The sequence below is a fragment of the Protopterus annectens genome, chromosome 17.part0 (assembly GCF_019279795.1).
Source record: "Protopterus annectens isolate FY-2018-M chromosome 17.part0, PAN1.0, whole genome shotgun sequence".
Lineage (NCBI taxonomy): Eukaryota > Metazoa > Chordata > Ceratodontiformes > Protopteridae > Protopterus > Protopterus annectens.
In genome coordinates this window covers 42,329,255-42,351,966 of record NC_056751.1, presented here as the reverse complement: position 1 = coordinate 42,351,966, position 22,712 = coordinate 42,329,255, and the positions used below count along the sequence as shown (strand labels likewise).

The following is a 22,712-nucleotide window of genomic DNA, read 5'->3' as shown; positions in this document are numbered from 1 at the left end:
CACACGATTTAGTGAGATAGAAAATGGCACTCACCTTCCTGTAACTAAATGACCCAAAATATTAGTTACAAAATGGCACTCACTTTCCTGTAACTAAATGACACAAAATATTAGTTACAAAATGGCACTCACCTTCCTGTAACTAAATGACACAAAATATTAGTAACAAAATGGCACTCACCTTCCTGTAACTAAATGACCCAAAATATTAGTAACAAAATGGCACTCACCTTCCTGTAACTAAATGACCCAAAATATTAGTAACAAAATGGCATCCACTTTCCCTTCAAGCATATTGTACAAGATACTCCTCTTCATTAACAAATACCCCAAGCCTACAGTTAACTAAATTTGCTGATGATTGCGGACTAGGTGGTATTCTTTGCTCAACTTCTGATAGCACTTCATTTCAGCTTGGTAAAGACTTTGCAAATAACTGATGTAAAGAAAACCTTAAATTAAATGCTAAAATTACAGTATTGTTAAATGTGGAAATCAGAGCTGCTATGTGATCTGCAACATAGATGCCACCCCTTTGGTCATCAGAGATCTTGGTTCCTTCCGTGACATTTCCTTGTCCTTTGGCCACCACATTGATAGAGCAGTGAGAAAATCCTTCCAACTGGCCCAATTAATGTCTATAGGTATCTCATCTAGGTCAAAAGATGTTGTAATCTGCATGATATTAGAATGATTGCTGTTCAGGCATTGTCACCAAACTTGGGGAGCCTATAACAAGAAAAATAACTAGAGATCTTGTATAGTTTTTGGAGATATTTTGGAAATGTTATGAAAATTTGTATAAAGCAGAGAAATGTGGAAATCAAGAAAGAGCACAAATGGAAATATTTATTGAAGGCTTAATTATGCCATATTTAGAGGTAGATGGGACTCAACATCTAACAGTTTAGACAGAAGTAGATGAGATAAAAACTGTGATGTATAATTGATCTTCGGGAACGTCTCCAGGAACAGATGGTAGTCCAGTGGAAGTTTGAAAATTAAGAGGGAAGAAAGTGATAAAGATCTGGAAGAGTTTAACAGCATTTTAAAAGGAGGGCAAGCACCAGTATCTTGGAAGAAAGCTTTGGTAGCTGCTTTATCCAAGGACAGTAAAGCTTCATAGAGATTATTTGCAATTTTATACTATGATTCTAAAGTTTTTTTTTTTTTTTCTTATACCAGCTAAAAGAATGTCAGAGGTATTGCCAAAATTGATATATATGGATCACTGTGGTTTTGTAGTGGGGAGACAAACATTTGACAATATTAATAGAACAGTGATGATCCAGAGGGAAGAAATGCTACTGTTGTTGGTAGGTCTTGATGCAGAGAAAGCATTTGACAGAGTAACCTGGGATTTTATCAGTAGGGCAATGTAAGCATTTGCATTCCCTTATACAGTGATAACGTTAATTAGGAGGATATATGAAGGATTGGAGGCAAGAATTAAAGTGAGAGGGTTCTTCTCTGATAAGTTGTTTCAACAGAGGCACCAGGCAAGGGTGTCCTCTTTCTACTTTGTTATTTGCTTTATATTTTGAGCCATTGGCAAAGAAAATAAGGTACTCAAAATGCAAGGCTATAACTGGTATGCTAATCAAGAAAAGTTGGCTTTATTTGCAGATGATATTATTTTAAATCAAGAAAAGTACATCTCAGTGTTGTGGAAAATTTTGAGACAGTTTCTAGTATTTGGGATGTAAAATTAATGAAGATACAACAAAGGCTATGGCTGTAAATTATCTGCCCTCACAGGAATTGGCTCAGCAATAACCATAGTTATGCGGACACAATAAGATGAAGCACTTAGGAGTATGAATTAAAAAAGACCTCTGTTGTGGCAGCTATGGCTGTTTAGGAAGACACTAAATAAAAGATAATATAGAAACTGAGAAACTGGGAGTTCTTGTTTATGGATATGGATAGTAAGATGCAAGCAGTGGCAATGTTTTTAGTCCTTTTTTATATACATGTCAGGCATATTTTTATCAGCCAGAGGAGAAGTTGTGGACAATAATTAATAAAGAGTTGAAGGAATTTATCTGGGAGGGGAAGAGGGCAATTGTTAAATTGGATAAGCTGATCCCGCCAATAGAAAAGGGTGGTTTAGCTGAGATAACTTGATTTGAAGAGATATTTTAGAGCTACACAGTTAAGGCTCATATACATAACACAAGTAAAATATTATAATGCAAAATGGAAAAGAATGAAGATGAAGCAGGGGAAGTCCAAGAAATAATGCAAAAGTGTCATTTTTGATGCAGATCTTTAAGGAAAATAGTAACAACCATACAGAATATTATACTCATAAAGTATCAGAAAGTGTTCTAAGAACTAAGCCAACACAACGGTGGAGAAAGGATATTTTGCCAATAAGGATTACTGCAAGTAGGGGTACAGAAAACAGGATGAAGTGGCTTGAATTTACTGGCGAAAATTGCTAAAGGAGCCAAGGTATTGGGAGCAAATAACTAGTGAGGGAAAGTTAGAGTAAATATCAGGCCAAGAAGATATCTGGCCTGCAGGCTAAAGACTGCCTTCCCTAATGGACTGATATCAGAGTACAGACAGAGAGAAAGGGATAGGGGATCTTAAGTCAGTGACCTATTCTGGTGGAATTTTTAGTTGAAGCTAGAGCAGAAGCTGCTGATAAAAAGGGATAATTAGTAGGGCATATAAAATATTGCATCATAACTATAAGAGAAAGTTAGAAAAGGCTGGGAAAAGAGAAACGGGAAAAGCAATTTACAAGGGAACAATTAGAGGACCTATGTATGGTGGCTCCAACGTATTCAGCAAAGTCCTGAAGGTTTAGGTCTTTGCTTGGGAATGTTTGCATGGGTATTTTTATACCCCAAGCAGACTTCAAAGAATGTTTCCTCTGATAGATATCAAGTGTTGGAGGTGTAGTGGAGAAGAAACGGGTAAATGGGAACAGATGTTTTGGGAGTGTAAAGAGCTGGCAAACGTTAGAAGTTCCCTACAGAGTACTCTATCAAAAATATTGGGTGAGCAAATGGCTGTAACTAAAGAATTTTTTTTTTTTTTTAACTGAGACACAAGATCTGAATTGCCTAGGCATAGTAAGGCATTATTAAGTTTAATTCTGTTGGCTGCCAAAAAGGAAATTTGAGAAAATAGAAATCAACCAACTTTATTTGAAGTATTGAATGTTATAAAAGAGATACAGTAACTGGAAGAGGGATCTTTAGAAAAGAGAAGGAGCAAATTGCTTAGAAATAAATTTAAATTATGGGAACAATACATGCACAATATGTTTAGGAGGAAGAGGAGTGAGGTTTAAGGTATGTCAGGAATTCAGCAATTTATGTAATGCTGGATGGATGATAGTTACAATGAAAGAGAAAATATGTGTAATTTTTGTAAATAGAAAAAATTCAATTTTTTTTCTGTTAATATGTTTGCCAGTGTCTTATGTGATTACTTATTTTTTAAAACACCTTTATTATCTTATCATCCATCTCTACTCACACCTCATCTTATTGAGTGCACTGTTCCCTTTACCATGTATTTGTCTAAACATCACTCAGCTTGAAAGACCACGGAGTTTTCTATCTAAGAAGTTCACAGGCCTTATTGAATATTCCAAAGGAATATCATCACAGCCTAAAAAGTAGTCACTGCCTTATACTTAGCATTGATCAGACTAATTATAGAGGTACAGTTCTCCCTTCAAGCTGTATCTTATTAAACATTTCAAAGGCTCTTAACCAGAAAAATCACAGACCTGAAGTCACTGAGCTAACAACAGAGGCTAGTAACTCTATGTTTTTATTTATTCTGTTGTAGACTTTTGAAGAGAGATCTGTGTCTCATTTGCCACATCAATTGAGACCCTGTTGTCCTGGATCTTCCATATCTCTGCAAGTTCATTATCTGCACTAATTCTAGATGCAGGGACTTAAACCTTCATCCGCAGATAAATAAAACACAGTTAAAGGACACCCAGTGTCTCTCAGTCTTCTGGAATAAACTTCTCCTGCCTGATAAACAGTGAGACTCTCTATCTTCCTTTAAACATAACCTGAATGACTGGATGGGTAGCCACAGAAGTACTACAAAACTGACTGCTATGGTCCTCCTGGAGGAAGGAGATGTGCCATGAGGTACTCTCAAGGTGTGAATGGTCATAAGGCTTAGTGAACTTAGAATATATGTGAAATCTATTCTTTGAAGACCCGTAGCTACCATAACTGACTTGAGTCCTTTTGTCTATAGTCTGTGTATTAGAGACTGCAGTGGTGACCATCAAAGGCCATGCTTGATTTCTTACACCTTCACAAAACAAATAGCATAGTAATTACCAGCAATATGTACTTGCATCTTCACCAACAAATAAACAGGACACACTGGCATGTCAGATTAATTTCCTAATGTATACCTGAACTTTGGAATAAATTACCTGTTCATATTTAACAGAGTGAAACTCTCACCACCTTTAAGGTGAGCTTTAGTAACTGGATAGGTAGCTGCACATTCCTTCTGTGCCTGTCTTGTGTTGCCATCCTGGAGACAGGAGGTGCTACATTACAGTGAATGCTGGCAAGACTTTAATGGTCCTTGACTGCTCGGCCTTGTAGAGCCTATGATCCTGTAACAGACCCTTAGTAGTAGTCAGATCCTGATCTCAACAGTATTCCTCAGTTAGTAACAACAAGAGTTATGAGACTGGCAGATGTTCTGAAGTATCAGACTGTCAGTATAAATCTCACCAACATCATTCACTCTAGAAACAATCTCCAGTCTGTCACCAACATAAGTTATATAAGGAGAAGAGGAAGGACTATAACAATCCATGAGGATGTGGTAAAACGCCACAATCTCAGTTTCTGGTTGCCTTCATTCAGAGGTAGATTTGATCCCTATTATTTAATAGGAAAGTCATGGCTATCACATGCTTCTGAGAGAGAGAGAGAGAGAGAGAGAGCTAGCAGTAGATCACTGGCATAACGCTGTTAATGCAGATATTCCCTTCTAATATGTTCACTCAGTAGCAATACATACATGTTGACAAGCAGCAGATTCAAGTCGGAAACCTGTGGTGCTCCCCAAACCAGACTTTGAGGAAGACGAAGTAACACTGACCACTACCTTTTAGGAGCATTCTAGGAAGCAGAAAACAAACAAGTCAAGACTGTACAACAGAACTCGCAGTAGGATCCCAACCAGTCCATAACGATAGCATGGTAATCAGTGTCAGAAGCTACAGACAGGTCAAGGAGAACAAAAAAAGGATATCAGTACTGATCTGTCATTAGGAGAATAGTCAACTAACTAGTAATGGACTGATAAATATCAAAGAGGTCCTATAACTATAAACTGACTCACAATCTGTATAAACTACTTTCGTATTAACCTTACCAATGAACTAAAGGTCTGAGATAGCTTCATAATTGTAATTGTTGGAGTCCAAAGATGTGTTCTTGGCAATTAGTATCCCAACCCACCCTAAACATATATGAATAAAAGCTTAGTCTCCCAGATAAACCAGCCGTTTTATAAATAACTGTGCCCATGACCTGAAGGCAGCCTGTATCCAGCCTAAAACAACAACAGACCATGTTGTGAATTGCAAGGTGCATGCTCAAAATCAAGGAAGAACTTGCAGTAGTCAATGGTCAAACACATGCCGAGGCTGGATTACTTGATCACGTTCTGGATTACTTGATCACGTTCTGGATTACTTGATCACATTCTTGATTACTTGATCACGTTCTGGATTTCTTGATCATACACTGGAACCTCTACAGTGTCCATGAATAATCCTGAAAACTTTTCAGATTTCATTTTATTTCACTTCCTTTCACTTTGTTTATTTTAACTTATAATTCAACATGGAGTACATTCAGTAGCCTATTTTCAATGAACCAAGCAGAAGCTAAATAAATATATAAACGTGAAAAGACAAAAATGACAAATACGCATATAAATCAACAGAAAACATTGCAGCAAAAGCTTCAAACAACAAACAAAAAAGGTTCCAAATATGCAAAAATACACTTACTCAGAACAAGTACAATAAGTATTGTTATTTAGAAAATATTGTCGTCAATTTTAAAAATAAATTTTCAACATCTTTAAAAATAAATTTTCTATGGTAAACAGAAACATGGTTGAAAATTTGTTATGATAAACCAATTACCCTGAAGCTCAATCAACAGTCTGGAATCAGTTAGCAAACCCAAAGCTGGGAGCACTGATGAAGTGCAGAAGAAGAAGAAGGGGGAAGGGTTGAGCCCCCTTAATTCTCTAAGGGTGGTAGGGGAGGGGCATAATGCCTAGGAGCACTTGCTCCATGGAGCTTCTCAGTGAAGACCAGAGAACCAATGGAAGCTTCTGCCACAAGAGGAGAATGGGGCATCTAATCCATTTCAATCTGTCCCCATGAAGCATAAAGAAAAACAATAGGTTGTAAGTGAAAAGTCTAGTCAGCCACTTGGATGATTATACACCTCACTCTAATGGAAAATGAATGGACTGTAGGTGTGTCACCAGTCAGCAGAACAACCACGAGCAAGGCTCAACAGTTAAGGGGTGACTGGAGCAAAAAGATCAAACCCACTTCACAAAACCCTTCCTATATAAATCACAAAAACTGGTATTTAAATTCTTGACATCAGTCACTGTTCAGAATTTTGGCTAGAAGATTAATGACATATGTATAATAAAGATAAGCAGTTTAAACCACTGTGTAGCTACAATGCTGCACTCACTGCATCCATATCTGTATTATTATTATTAGTTGTTTTACTCCAAAAGTGAAATCCAATGGTCCAGGGTCTAAAATGTTTTAGGATAGTTGTGGGAGTATATGAGAAGATAAATGACTGAGATGGGTACATATGACCATATACAGTGAATATAAATTCACTCAGGAAAGGTAAGTTGGTAGTGGTGATGGAAATGTATTTGCTTGGATGTTTGTGGAAGAGAGGTGTGGTGAACTGTTATATATAAAATGGGATGTCGCAGAAATAAAAAAGTAGAGTTTTGGTTGTTATGAATGACTTGAGGGGTTAAAGGGGATAATAATTTATATACAGTGTTTATTATAAGCATATACTAATGTATATTTATATATGTGTGTGTGTGTGTGTGTGTGTGTGTGAGAGATACTATATGAAACCAAGTAGGAGTGTGTGGAAGTTGGGCAGCTGTAAAAAGGAGATTCTACAAACAGAAGGAAATGTGATAGAATGTGTAGGACAATTTAACCAGATTTTAAGACTCTAATGTAAAAAGAGAGGGCTGTGAGAGTTTATGAAGTTGTAGCTCATGTAGAAGAAGGCACATCTAGTGAGGAGATCAATGCCGAGACAGTGAAGGATTTCAGTAATATCAGTGGCAGTGCACTAGGGCTCATGGGTGCTCAAGTAGGTAACAGTATGGATGGATAGAGAAGCAGACCGCACTTAACAAAGCTCCATATGAATAGCATGACCCAAAGAAAATGAACTGCATCAAGATAGATAGGTAGCATTAGTCTTCAACAACCATCTCTAATTCTGTTAAATTTCTTATAGTCTAGTTCTGCGTGGCTTTCTGTTGTTCTCTTGCTGTTTCCATAACTTCCATATTTTCTCTCCTCACCATGGGAAATGTACTTTTCTTTTGTGTTACTACCCTTTTTTCTGGCCCTTGTAGTGGTTGTCAGTTATTCTGTCAATCACTGACTTCTGCATGTCAGTCCTTTAATGTAGTATACTGACTGTAGACGTTTTGCTGTTTCTTCAGAACACTTTATATAATGTTCACAATCTTTGCTTTATGTAGACTGTTTCAATTTTTGATGTAATGCCAATCCATGTAGTTATAATGAAGAAACAATAATTATCTGTTAGGGCCTCTGAAGTGATTGGCTTTCCTCAGGTAACATCTGCTTTAAATAACACATGTCTCTATTACAAAAAATAGAGGTGTAACACAGTACTATGGGTGAGCTAAGAAAACATTTACCATGATTTGAAGACTGGGTTGGGGGAAAAAAGGCAGAGAATCAGTTCTAATATTCTTCTCTACCAGCAGAGGTTAGTGTTGTTTACTGCTTGGCTGGGCCCTGGAGCAGTCCATTTTTTCATAAGTGAAAAATATCAAAAAGCACATGGTTCACTAGCAGTGGGGGTATTTTGCAGTAATCATAGCTGTACAGGCAGACCTCTTGTGTTCCACTTGGGTTTGTGGAAAAATTCTTGTGAAACTCACATCTGTCTTCACATTATATACTAGAACCCATATGGAAGAGGTCCAAATGGAGAGATAAGCCAACAAGCAAAGGAGAGTAGTATTGCTGGAATTGAATTCATCCTGAAGTCTTGAGTACTTTCATGAGGTGGACCCTGTTGTTCACAAAATCTCACCAAGACGATACTGATATATAGACTGTAATTTTATATTGCGTATATCATGGACAGAAGTAGGTTAAAACATAAAAAAGACAGCTGGGTGCACAGGTCCTAGGATAAAAAAGTGCCCAATCCTGGTAGGGACACTGGTGCCAGGACTGGAAAAAATGACAGTGTACAGTCCTCAGGACACTGAAACATTCTTACAATGGGGTTAGGCCAAACGTCCAAGGGGAGGATGGCCCCCCTGTTGTAGAAGAAATATGAGTCCACAAACATCACAAAAACTGAGAGGCCAAAAACGAGCCATAAAGACAATAGAGTGGACTATTCAGGATAAGAAATAAATTATTTATTGCTACTGTTATATAAGAAGCGCAGAATTTCCAGACAGAAGATACACAAAAAATAAGAGAGAAATTAGAGGAAAGAAAAATACTTCCACAAGAAAAACTGTCAGAAGCTTCAAATAAAAGTTTGTGTTCATTAATACAACAAATTTATGAAAAACACTGTATAGTCCATGAAACCTTGAGCCTTTTGGAAAAAGAAGTGACTGAGTAAGTGCAAAAATATAAAGAACAAAATCTAAAGACACTTGAAAGATATAAAAAAGAAATACGGGCATGATAAAGAAAGAGATCTGATATGGTGCAATATTTATGCAAAGGAGAAAGCCAAAATTAATCAGCACAAAAAGGCAGTCTCAAAGATATTCAAAGAGAAATAGAGGCAAAAGGCATCCAGATATGGAAAATTTCACATTAAAAAACACAAGATCACAAAGAAGGAATGTAGAACAGAAGATCAGTGAAGTGGAAGTTAAAAAAATAGAAGTTGAATTTATGGAATACTTTTTAAGTGAAGGATTTAGTGTAGAAAGTCCAACACAGGTTATATCACAGCATGATGGAACAACAAGTCTCCAAACTAAGGAGGAGCAGGAGATATCTGAAGAAGAAATATGGACATGGGAAAGAAAAAAGACTTAATATGATGCAATATCTATGCAAAGGAGAAAGCAAAACTAATCAATACAAAAAGAGCAGCACCAAAGTATAATAGATAAACTCTCTCAACTAGGCATCAATCCATATGTGACCAAATGGGTAGCAAACTGGCTCACTGATAGAACCCACCTAGTAAAAATAGGGGAAGCCACCTGAAGTAGTAGACCCATAACAAGCGATGTACCCCAGGGATCGGTCTTGTGGCCTCTGCTGTTTGGGATATACTTCTTGGAGGTGCAGTCCAATCTAGTGAGCTATGGCTGACCAAGTTTGCAGATGACTGCAAGCTGGGTGTTGTCAGTAGTTCTCCTAGTGATGTGGATATCCTCCAAGAGGGTCTCACCCAAGTAAATGACTGGTGCCAGAAACATGGCCTCAAACTGAATGCCAAAAAACACATCATCATCCCTTTCGGGGAGAGTGACATCCCCACAAATGATCACATTAATAATAAGGTCCTAAGCACGCAATCAGTCGTGAGGGACTTGGGCACCCAGGTTGATAACAAACTAACTTTTGACCACCATATTGCCACCATTGTACGGAAAGATTTTCTACATGGCTCACCTCATTAGTAACGGTATCTCATCCAGGGACAAGAAGGTCATAACATCCCTGTATTCTTCCCTTATAAGACCCATTACTGAGTACAATGCCCCTTTCGGCATGTACCTCACAAGCAGCAGCTGGAGAGACCACAGAGGTTCCTCATCCTGAGAATCCAGGGCCTCAAGCATCTACTCTACACAGATAGGCTAAAAGCCCTGTCCCTCTACTCAGTCTCCTACAGATTCCTCAGAAGTGATCTCTGTCTGGCATACACAGCAATCTCAGATGTCTCCCTGATGAGACTGCTGCATATCCGCAAGTCAAGCTGCACTCAGGTAGCCCGCACACGTGGCCTCAGCCTGGGCTGTAACATCAATAGGACTTGATGGGACAGATTTGTGCCTCAGAGACTCCCCCTTTTGTGGAATAGACTCCCTCTCCACTTAAAGCAAAGTACCTCATTAACCCTTTTTAAGCGCAACCTGGATAACTGGATGGGAAACAAAAAATACACCCCTGGGATTCCACCCGTGTCTCTGCTGGACAGTGGCATAGGGTGCTGACTTGGAACATGGGCTAAATTCTTGGCTAGGCTTGTAGGGCCAATAGTTTAGTAACATCCTTTGAAGAGAAATACAGTCAAAGGCATCCAAACATGGAACATTTTACAAGACAAAAAAACTAAGGAAACATAGAGGAGAAGTAGAAAAGAAGATTAGTAATGGAGAAGTTAAAGAAATAGAAATGAGGTTATGGAGACCTGTGAAGAGAAGGACTTGGTGTTAAAAATCTAACTCAGATAACATCACAGCAGGATAGAGCAATGCATCCCCAAGTTAAGGAGAATCCAGTGGAGTGAGAAACATCTGATCAGTTGCCATATGAAGATACTTTGGAGCCTTCCATAGGAAATCGGTACAAATGTCCATTTGGAGTTGCACAGCAAGGAAAGGAACAGGAAATTGTGACAACTCTAACAGAGTCAATGTTGTGGAGTGTTAGGCCAGTGAGTTCCCATATGAAAGAGCAATGGATGACGCAGGATGAAACTGAAGAGAATGTAACACAGAAAGATGCTCTGGAACTTTCTGTAGAATGCCTGCAGGAGATGGAGAACAAAGGATGTGCCCTCAGTTTAGAAGAAAATGATTAAAGAGGAGTTGCTTGATTTAAAAGAGATGGACAGATTTATTAAGATCAATAAAAGAAATAGGCTAGAGAAAGTCTATAAAACCCAAACAGTTAGAAGTCTGATAAAACAAATAAACACAGTAATTATGTCTGTCCATAGAGATTCATGTGATATAACAGAAGTAAATAGGATCTATTACTGTACAGCTAAACTACTAACTGATAAAGTCTTGCCACAAAAACACAGGGTAGTAAGGGAAAGGAAGGGGTGAAATCGAATGCCATTATGGAAGTATTGAATAAAGAAAATAAAGCAATTAAAACAGGAAGTGTCACTGTTAGAAGAGTGTAGAAGAGGGAAGAGATCAACCAAAATACTCAGATAGACTTGATAAAAGCAGTGCACAGTATTAGAACAGATCAGGATCTATCGTGCACTATCGCAAATAATAGAGTAAAAATAGCAGCACAGGCAGAAATACTTAGAAAATATGTGGATAAATATAAAGGAAAACTACAAAATAAGCAGTTTATTGATGACCCAAAAACATTTTATAGGAAAGTGAGAAACAAAGCAAAAGGAATTGAAACACCACCAAAAAAGAGGAAATAATTACATTTTGGAGAAATATCTATGAAGATCCTGTGGAACATAACAAAGATGCTAAATCAATAGAAGTAAAAGAAAGAATAGGAAGTTCATATATATACAGAAAGTAATGACCAGAGAGATTGAAACAAAGTTAAAAGAAAATCTCCTAATTGGAAAACCCCAGGCCCAGATGCAGTACCTAACTTCTGGCTACAGGTATTACATCTTTACATGAAGATTTAGCCATCAGTAAGAACTATTCGTATGCGCACCCCAAAAAGACACCAGCCTGGTTAACAACAGGAAAAACAGTACTCCTACTTAAGAGCGAACCTGTAAGCTATCCTAAAAACTATAGACCAATAACTTAACTTCCGACGATGTATAACCTGTACACTAGAATTGATGCCCATACAGTTTTTAGTCATTTAGAAGAAAACTCAATCATGGCAATAGAACCAAAGGGTAATAAAAGAAAGTCATATGGAACAAAGGATCATCTATTGTTAAATAAAGTCATAATAGAGAACTGTAAAAAGGGGAAGAGTCTAAGTATGACATGGATAGACTATAAAAAAGCATTTCACAGTATCCCACATTCATGGATAAAAGAGTGCTTAAAATGTATAAGATGCACCCTACACTGATCGATTACATTACAGCTACCATGAAACAGTGGCAAACCACTTTGCAGTTAAGCCATGATTTAGGACAAATTATTATTCCAGGGATAAAAATTCAAAGGGGGATATTCCAGGGTGACTCTGTCACCACTGCTCTTTTGTCTTGCCCTTATCTCATTATGTTGTCTAATTAACAGATTAGGTCATGGCTACAGTTTGACTCCCAAAAGACGTCTTATCTTCTGTTGATGATTTAAAACTGTATAGCGCATCAGATGAGGAAATGAAAGAAACAGTGCCAAGTGGTCAAAACTTTTTCAGATGATATAAGAATGTCATTTGGTCTTGATAAATGTGCAAACGCAACCTTTAAAGCTGGAAAGCTGCAGCAGTAAGAAAACATCAGTTTGGAACAAGAATGTGATATAAAAGAACTTGAGGGAGAGGGAGTGTATAAATATTTGGGAAATGATGAAGGATCAGCAATAAAACATGAACAAATGCAAATAAAAGTTAGTAAGGAGTATTTTAGAAGACTTAAATTAATAATAAAAACAGCATTGACATCTAGGAACAAAGTCCAAGCTATAAACCAGTTTGCTCTTCCTGTCCTAACATACAGTTTTGGAATGACTGACTGGCCCTAAAAGGTGTTGGATAGTTTGGACAGGAAAACAAGAAGGATGCTTCATGCTGACCAAATGATGTATAAAAATCACTGCATGCCAAGACTATATATTCCCCGTTCTGAAGGAGGTATGGATATCCTCGAAATTGATTACATGTATAGATCTGCTATAGTGGGACTGCATACATAACTTCCCTGGAAATCAAACCAGAAGTAGTTAGAAATCAGGTAGCAACTAAATGTGCTAAAAAACAAAAGAAAATATATAACGTGAAGGATCAGATGAGAAGGCAAGAAATGTGGAAAAGGCATAAATATAGTTGCAAGTGTAGAAAACTCTTGGAACAACCCCCTTTTGTTCAAGATCAAATGCAGGAATGGTAAGGACAAGTGAACTTAAACCAAAAGACAAAAGGTTAATATTGGCGGCCCAAGATAGTAGACTATGTACACATTGGTTTACAAAGTCCATTGAACATGTGAGAGAAACAGACAATTGTAGGTTATGTAAAACAGAAGTGGAAACAGTCACACATCATTTTGCTGGTTGTGATATACTAATGGCAGAAGGACTGTATACTGAAAGGCATAATAATTTGGCAAGACTGTTGCAATGGCAATTGTAGGAAACATTATAATATTGAAGTAGCTGAAAAATACTGGAAACAAGAGCCACAAAGCATCATACAAAATTATGATTTTTATGTTGCACGGCATCGTCCATTACCAACAGTTCAAAAAATGGATGCGAGAAAAACAGATATAGTAGTCCATGAAAAAAAGACAAAAGTAGCATTGATCATTGAAATTGCTGCATCCAGTGATTAGTGTCTTATGTACAGAGAGACACAAAGTCATAAAATACCAGGAATTGCAAGCAGAAATGAGGTCACTGCGGAAGAAGGATACCCAGACAGTTCCAGTAGTATTAGAAACAATGGGAATTTACAGTCATACTTAGATGTGTTGCCAATACATGTAACTGTAACAATTGCAGAAAGGGTCATTACTGGGCACATTGCAGGTGCTATGAAGAACACTTTTGGCTAACGTCAAATATTGAAACAATACTAATTTCTTGAACTTTAATCATACTGACTTAGGAATGGGGTCCATTCCCATCATGATATTAAAAAACTCAAAAGACTTGGAGAATTTAAAAAAGACTTAATGCACAAAGTCTAAATATGTTACATCCCGTGGTTACAAAAGACTTTGTGGTAGTGTTCAGTGAACCAATGGTAGAATATCATAGTCTCACTGTAGTTACTGTTGCAGCACCCAAGACTGGAGGGCAGCACCAGTCATTTTCTTGCACAAAGGTGGGTCATGGACAGAGCCAGATAAGAAAATGCATCCCAATTATAGGGCTGTTAGTACCATTTATATTTCAGAGAACGTTTGAGAAGAGGTTGGACACGTGTTGATAAATCAATGGTACTTTCAGTGAGTTCCAGTTCACAGCGGGGCGGGCAAACTCCACTACCTTTGAAAGTGCCGTTCAGCGAGTTTGCTTCCTAGAATCAGCAGTCTCTGAAAGATTACTTGATTTACTGATACTCTCCCAAAAGATTCTGTCATACCTGTCAGCCGTACGGATTTTCACAAAATGTCCAGATTTTGGCATCATATTTTTGGTCCGTTTTTCATAAAATTGTGGTTTTCTGGCAGATTAGTGATAAATCATTAAAGATTGAAGTTAGAAAATAATGACAGACATTTGGGTTTCAGACTTTATACCCTTCAGAAAATTAAAGCTAATACAAAGCCTGTTATTCTATCAACTTTCTAAGTTTGTAAGAGCAATATTTAAAAATTGTCCCCATTTTTGGGCCTTTGTCCCACTTTTATTTATGACTTTGTCCAGATTTCTTGCTCTAAGTTGTTGAGAGCTATCATTCTGTGTGGTTCACAGCTTGTGTTTGCGCATTCTAGTTTCCTCACCAGTGGCTTCAAATTGCTGAGTTATTGCAGAGATCTTGCCATTCCAGCTTGATTCATTTTTGGATGTATCCATCACTTAAGTGAACAAAGGGAAACTTGTGCATGTGTTGTATCAGAACTTCATCATGGCATTTGTCACTTTGCTGTATGCAGGCTGATAGCAAGTACATAACTGGAGCCCAAAATGTTGACAAGGACTGGTAGTTGGCTGATGAAGAGCAGAGAGAGTAGCCCTTTGCTATAGAGAGATGAAATCGTGCATATGAATCTGATGCTGTGGGTTAGATTATTGAACCTGCTGGCAAGGGACAGTAATAATGACACAGAGAGAAGTTCTGAGGCTTGAATCCTGGGAGACGTACACTACCTACAGTCTTTGGCAGAGACCAGAGATCAATGGCGGTATCTGATTTGGGGGGGGGGGTAGTATACTGGAGATAATGTCACTTGTGGAACTGGCTAACAAGCACTTGTGCTGCTTACCCAAACCTTGTGACTCCGCAGAAAACTGTAGAGCTCAAATAACTCCCCCATAGTAACTGCCTAGATGAATGCAGACACTTTTTCACCCCATAAAGGGGCATTAGTGTTTTTTCTTTTTTTTGTAGATATTGTGACTAGATTGGCAAAATCAGAAAAAAGCAGTGTGTGGTTGCTAGAGGCAGAACTGTCACAGCAAAAGTCAACAAGCACTGGGGCAGTGCAGTGACTCAGGATCTCTGCTGTTAAATATGTGTCAGATTTCACATAGAGTTTGTATGAAAAACTAATGTAGTGGTCTGGAATGACTGGCAAGATGCTGCTGGATAGCATTGTGCTAGGAATGATACAAAAGTACCAAAGGTTTTGCATTTTGAAAGGGAGAAACTGGTAGGAATCATAAGGTCTTGGTGGGCTGACGCTAAAAAGGATTGCACAAGAGAAAGATATGAGGTAATAATCATTTGTAAGCTGAATTGTATTTTGAAGTGTGCTTAACGGCAGTCATGAAGATGAGTACTAAACTGAGGAGCGTGGTGCAAGGTATAAACCCCAAAGATGCTGAGACTGTCCTTCCATTGTATATGACACTGACTAAACTGCATCTGGAGAAATTTGTACCATTATGAAGAACATGCGAAAGCCAAAAAAGTCATGCAGAAGCTGTGCAATGCAAAGTTATCAAACTGGTGAGAGTGCAGAGGTGTGTGCGTATTTGCAGTGACTCAGAAATATGGGTGTTTATACATTAGAAAAGACAAGAGGAAGTGAGGCCGTTATATGAGCGGAACATATTGTCTAGCATTAGATGAAAGCGGTTGAAACCAGTGGGGAGAAAGAGATTTAACATGACAAGGCAGTGCTGGGCATATGTCATCTGAGGAGTTCAGAGTTGCTTAGAACAAACCAAGAAATGGATGGGACAGGGGTTTGGAAATAATAGCTGCTTAAGGGCTACCTGCTTTGTTTGCATCAGTTCAGTAGCCTACACACACATCATTCTCATACATCTGTATAAGTGTCTTTTTTTATTAGTAAGTAGGTGGGAAAAAATGAACAAATGTAAACTCGCAGAGCAGTTTAACAATAATAATGGAAATAGGCAAGAGTGGGATGTTCAGGACTGATGGTCATCAAAGTACATATGAAGAAAATAAAGGCTTCCCTTCAAATATTAAAATTATTTTTTTGTTATTTTCAGCCCAGTGTGGCAGAGAAGATTCATAACACTATAAACAACATTCTGAAATGTGAAGAGATTAATTTGCAGTGCACTATTAGAAAGGTAAGGAAACAAACTAAATTACAGTTTAATGTGTGCGGTTAAGTTTAAAGAAACTACTTCTCTCAAAACAACATATCAAAGTGTAATATTTTTATCAATTTTTATAATTTTGCATATGATGCCAGCAGATTTTTGCAAATTGTCTTTAAATAAGAATCCATGTGAATTTCAGTTTCTGTAATATGCTAAATGCATTGTGCTTTTTTTTAGCTTCACTAAGCATACCAATCCAGCTAACCATCAGCTGCTCAGTGTTGCTCCAGCTGTTCCTACCTTAATTGTCCATGGAACTACCCCCGGCTCTGGGACCACCATGGCTGTAAGTGGGTTAAGAAAGGGAAGTGTGGAGCAAACCAGCAACCTAATGTATGCTAGCTTCGTGTGCCAAGGATTTGTTTGGTTTGCCATAACTAGGTGGGACTGCTTAACATTATGCACATCACCATATGTAGCATCAGTTAGCTGCTTGTATGCCAAATTCATCAGCTGTATTCTGGGTCGATATAGCACTATCCCTATCACTGGAAGAATGCTAGATCACATGCAGAAACCCTACCCTCCCTCCTAGAATGGGTGAGCCGACAGTTGCTGCCCCCAGATGCTGCTGGAACTCTGGATGTCGTTCTGGTTCTGGTTTGTAGTAGTGTTCTGAAACACAACTGCATCACCACTCTTCAAAATGTATTGGTTGTGCTTAAACTGTGTTTTGTTTAATTTAATATAAACATTGTAGAGTAAAAGCAGGATCAATTTACAGTGTTTTTACTGCAAAAGAGCAACAATGTATACTTCTCAAAGGGAAGCATTTTTAAGTGCAGTATTGTTTTTTAAATAACTTGCTCTATTGTTTTATTATGGAGGTGGAGTATGGCCATCTTGTCAAGTGTATATGGAAGTATTTAGACTTACAGGTGTGCAATGGACTAATGACCACTGGAGCTTATTAAGCCTAGCCATGCATCCCAAATCTCTGAGAAGTAAGTGTAAACGGGCTTGGGAGATTAAACATTTGCAAGCTGCCTGTGTAGAGACATAGGTGCCAAACCAGGGATGCATTTCCTGTTCCCCATCCAGTTGTCCTACTTACACTTGAATTGGATTAGGGAGGAACTCTGCTTTGCCCATTTGGGGAACCTGTTCCAGAGAATGGGATCATCTCTGCAATATATATCAGTCTCTCCAGCAGGTCTTATTTGTATCACAGGGAAGGTTAAAGTCTTTAGAACAAGTAATTCTGGCCTTGTTTATTTTGTGGATATGCAGGAGCTACATCAGAGTCTGGTCCAACGATGCCTTGTATGTCAGGCATAGATCTCCCCTTAACTGCCTGTAGAAGACAGGAATAGGGCTTTGAGACAGTCTGCAAACAACATGTAACATGCACTCTTTATTCTTTTAGTGAGGAACATCCATGGGTGTTCCAGTTGTTGGATGTACCTGAATAGATACATACCAAAGTGGGCATTGTACCCAATGGTAGTTCTGATGAATGTCGAATACGGTGGAACAATGGCCTCCTTGGACCTAGATGCTATACCTTTGTTTATAAGTTGCATGACATGAAATGATTTCCTCACTACTGTAGACACATGATGGTCAATGTCTAGATTGCTGTCCATAAGTCCCTGTCTAATGAGTCAACTGATAGGGGTGTGTTGTCAGTATGATAGTTATTAGGGTTGATGACTTCCCAAAGGATTTTGTTATGCATTTCCTGGCATTTAGTTTTATTCTATGGCTCTGAAACCAGTTATCTGTCTGTGCTGGAGAACATTAGGGTTGGTGGGAGATTCTATAACTGCTCATAATTTGCAGTCTGCTGCAGATTTTGTCAGCCAGAGGCCCTTGACATTGGCCTTGACTTCAGAGAAATAGATGCTTAGAAGGAGCAGTCCCAGCAGCAATCCTTGAGGTACTGTGCTAGTAACTGGCCTCTTTGTAGAGGTGGATTCCCCAGTTCTTACTTCCTGTGTCATGTCTGTGAGCCAGCTGGCTGTCCATTGGGTGACAGAAGGTATGACTGCTGAGGACTCAAATCCAGGACCTACAACACTTTAGGCCATGACTCTACCTATTTAGCTACTTGGATAGGTTTATATCTAACCTAAGGGTTTATACCTAACCTCTTAAGTTTGTCAGCAATGCTGGAATGAATTATTGTATTAAATATCTTGGCCAGGTCAAAATTGTCAGTGTGAACCATTCTTCCCTAGTTCATTGCTTTGGTTACCATCTCAAAGAAGATCACCATGTTAAGTAGGCATGACCTGACTTTGATGAAACCAAGCTAAGCTGGGTCTAGTGTCTGGAAGTTTCCTGTCATTACTGATTATTTCCATGATAATTCTTTCCATGGTTTTGCATATGGGACTCATGAGACATATGGGTCTGTAATTTCCTTGGTCTGTAGATGATCCACCTTTGTGCTTAGGGAGGACAGTTGCTGTTTTCACTCGTGAGGCATGAAACCTGTTTGGAGGCTATGGTTAAATAGTAATTCCAGAGGGCTTGATAGGTTATGTTTCATGCCATTTAGGAAGCAGCCTGGGATATGTCCTGGGGCCATTGATGCAGTGATATTGGCCTTAAAGAGGGCACTGCAAACCTGTTCCCCTACATGTGAGAGATATATCTATACTATGAATTTGGAATCAATTCTGTCACATAACAAACCAGATATCAAACATGTTGTCAGCACAGATATACTTTACCTCTTGCACATAACAAGCTCAGAAAACATAAGCCCATATATGCGGAGGTACTCACTAGAAGCCTACCTAAAGATCAGAGACCTCCCAAGCACAAACCCAATGCACACACTGCAGACCCAGCAGAATCTACTACGCATAATAATACACACAACAGTGTCTCAGCCAATAAGCCCCCAAGACAGAACACCTCAAAACCAAATGTAATGGTCATAGGCAACTCCATAGTGAGACATACAGATGTCCCCCTCACTAGGCTGGACAAGGAGAAGGTGACATTCAGCTGCCTGTCAGGTGCCAGGATCTGTCAGATCATGCACGCACTCAGGTCTCTCAATAACAAGTACCTTTATGACTTTGTCATAGTCCATGTTGGAGTGAATGACTTGAGATGTACTTCACTGGACTATATGAGGAGAGACATGAAGGAGCTCTCAGATTATGTGTCCCAGGCAGGTGTGTCCCTAGCCCTAAGCAGCATCCTACCTTCACCCAGGATGATGTCTCAATATAAACAGAAACTGATTGACTTCATCAATTGGCTTAGCTTGTGGTGTCAGTGCAGGGGGTCTAGTATCTGTCAGCCTGGGAAGATATGGTCGACAGACCATGCTGCTTTGCCAGAGATGGTCTTCACCTGTCACATCATGGCTTTCAGTTACTGGCAAAAGTAGTTTCCTCCCCCATAGTGCCTTTTTTAGGCAATGGCATAACAACAAAATTCCCAACATAAAAAAATCTACTAGAGACAAACTCAAGATTATGCTGCTTAATGCTAGGAGTCTAAATCGGAAACTGCAGTCACTAGAAGCACACCTTACCTTGGAAGATGCCGATGTCTCTACAGTCACAGAGATTTAGTTCAAGGCACAGAGAGCACCCCGGCCATGCAAGGCTACAATGCCTTCCACATGTTTAGACCTCAAAATGAGCATGAAAGAACCAAAGGTGGAGGTGTATCCATCTTCATTAAAGACAAATACACCTCAAGACTGGTCAAACAGTACGACTCTAGAGCTAGTCCAAGTCTAACTAACTGTAGGTAAAACCCCCTTCCATATCATTGTTAGTTATAGGTTGCATACCATGAACCACAAGAACCACACTGCCTACCTTGACCTACTTGAGTCACTCACTATACAGCCAAACACCTGGGTCATGGGTGATTTCAGCTTTCCTTGCTTCGACTGGGAATCATATATGAGCACAAACACAGTCACCCTAAGGTTCCTGTACTTTGTTAACACAAATGCTCTGGAACAGATAGTCTGCACCTCCACAAGGGGCTTGAATGTCTTAGACTTAGTACTCACCAACACAGGTTGTCTCTGCACTACTTCCTGTGTGTTGCCCTCCTGGTAAGGTCTGATCATAAATCAGTCTTGTTCATAGAAACAATCATACCTGACCCCCCACCCAAGAGCAAGAAGGATGAAAAATGTCTCCAAAGCTAACTATAGCCTCCTAAGTAATGGCATAAATCTATATATATAATAAATATATATGTACGTACAACAAGAGAAAGAAACTAATGTCTAAGAACAAGAGGTAACTGATTCACCAGAGGAAGGACACCCTCCACAACTTGAACAAGCAAATTAGATACCTTGTAAAGTCCTCTAAAGCCAATTACAGAGCTAAACTAGCATCCCAAGCTAAGGATAATCACAAGGCATTCTTTAGCTACATCAGAAATCTCAAAGGGAAGGCCCAGCTTTGTGCCAAACTAGTAGTGGATGGTACCACTCATACTGACACTGAGGAAAATGCCAACCTGCTAGCAGACAGATTTGGTGCCAACATCACCTTCATGTCCCCACCAGACATACCCCAAAGTATACCTGTCACCAGTCCTGTACCTAGTATCTCCAAAGAGCAGGTGATAACCATGCTCTTCATGGCCAAAAATACAGCCTCTGTGAGACTAGATAACACCCCAGGCTGCCTACTAAATTCTCTAAAACAGGACCTAGCAGAACCACTTGGCACTGACATCAACCACAGTCTTAAGTACTGGCTTTGTCCCAACAGAAATCAAAACAGCAACAGTAATTTCCTTGCACAAAGGAGTGCATCAGCCAACCCTGGGAACTATACACCCCTAAGCCTTACCAGCCTTATCTGCAAGGCCATGGAGAAAATCATCACAAACTTTATCAGCAAAAACATAGGTGAACTTCAAACTCTTGACCAGACCCAATTTGGCTTAGTTAAGGGTAGATCATACTTATTAAACCTGGTGGACTTCTTTGAGAATGTCACCAAAGCCCTAGATGAAGGCAAAACAGTATAATACAGCCTGTCTTGTCTTAGCCAAGGCTTTTGACACAATCCCCCACTCAGGCATCATTGAGAAACTCACTCAGCTGGGAATTAACCCATATGTCACTAGATGGGTAGCCAAATGGCTCATCGACAGAACGCATACAGTCAAAGTCCACCTCTACCAGCAGACCAGTTACCAGTGGTGTACCACACTGATCTGTTCTGGACCCCCTACTATTTGGAATCCATTTCTCAGAAGTCCAGGTGAACATAGATGGCCTGTGGCTTACCAAGTTTGCCGATGACTGCAAACTGGGTGCAATCATTGAGTCCTCCAATGATACTGACATACTACAGAAAGGGCTTACACAGACAAATGATTGGTGCCAAAGCCATGGACTTAAACTACTCACAAAAAATGCATTATCATCCCTTTCAACAAAGGGAAAGTCCCTGCAAATTACAATATTAATAGTAATCCCCTTAGCTCAGACCACCCTGTGGTGAAAGATTTGGGAACACAGGTTGATAGCAACTTTAACTTTGATCACCATCTGTCCACAGTGGTAAGGAAGGCCTTCTATCTTGCACATCTCATAAGTAAGGGTATTGCATCCAGAGATAAAGATGTTATAACTCCCCTGTACTCGTCTATCATCAGACCACTAATAGAGTACAATGCTCCCTTGTGTATGTAACTCACCAGACACCAGCAGCAGCTGGAGAGACCTCAGAGGTTTCTCACCAAGAAAAGTAAGGGCCTTCAACACATGACCTACATGGACAGACTGAAGCCCCTGTCACTGTACTCTGTATCTTATAGGCTGCTGAGAGGTGAATTGTGTCTGGCCTACAGAGCAGTCTTGGACCCTACCCTAATGGAAATGCTGCATATCTGAAAGTCAGATAGGACAAGATTCACTCGCTCTAGGGGATCTTAACCTAGCTTGCAACATTAAAAGACATGCTGGAGAGACAGATATGTCTCCCAGAAATTGCCAGTCCTCTGGAACAACCTCCCAATTGACGTAAAACAGTGCTTCTCAATGACTTTTAAGCGTAACTTAGACAACTAGATGGGAGACCATAAATTTACCCCAGGAGTGTCACCTATGCCCATCTTGGATAAGG

At 39.2% G+C, this 22,712-nt stretch overlaps 1 protein-coding gene across 1 annotated transcript in view; it reads left to right on the top strand.

Moving 5' to 3' along the window:
• The window catches only part of LOC122791820 (probable isoprenylcysteine alpha-carbonyl methylesterase ICMEL2), a 437,113-nt gene that overhangs the window by 213,825 nt on the left and 200,576 nt on the right, over positions 1 to 22,712 (top strand). The window contains exon 5 of the mRNA XM_044059777.1: positions 16,525 to 16,608. Coding sequence (XP_043915712.1) covers positions 16,525 to 16,608 — 84 coding nt within the window. The remainder of the gene's footprint in view (positions 1 to 16,524; positions 16,609 to 22,712) is intronic.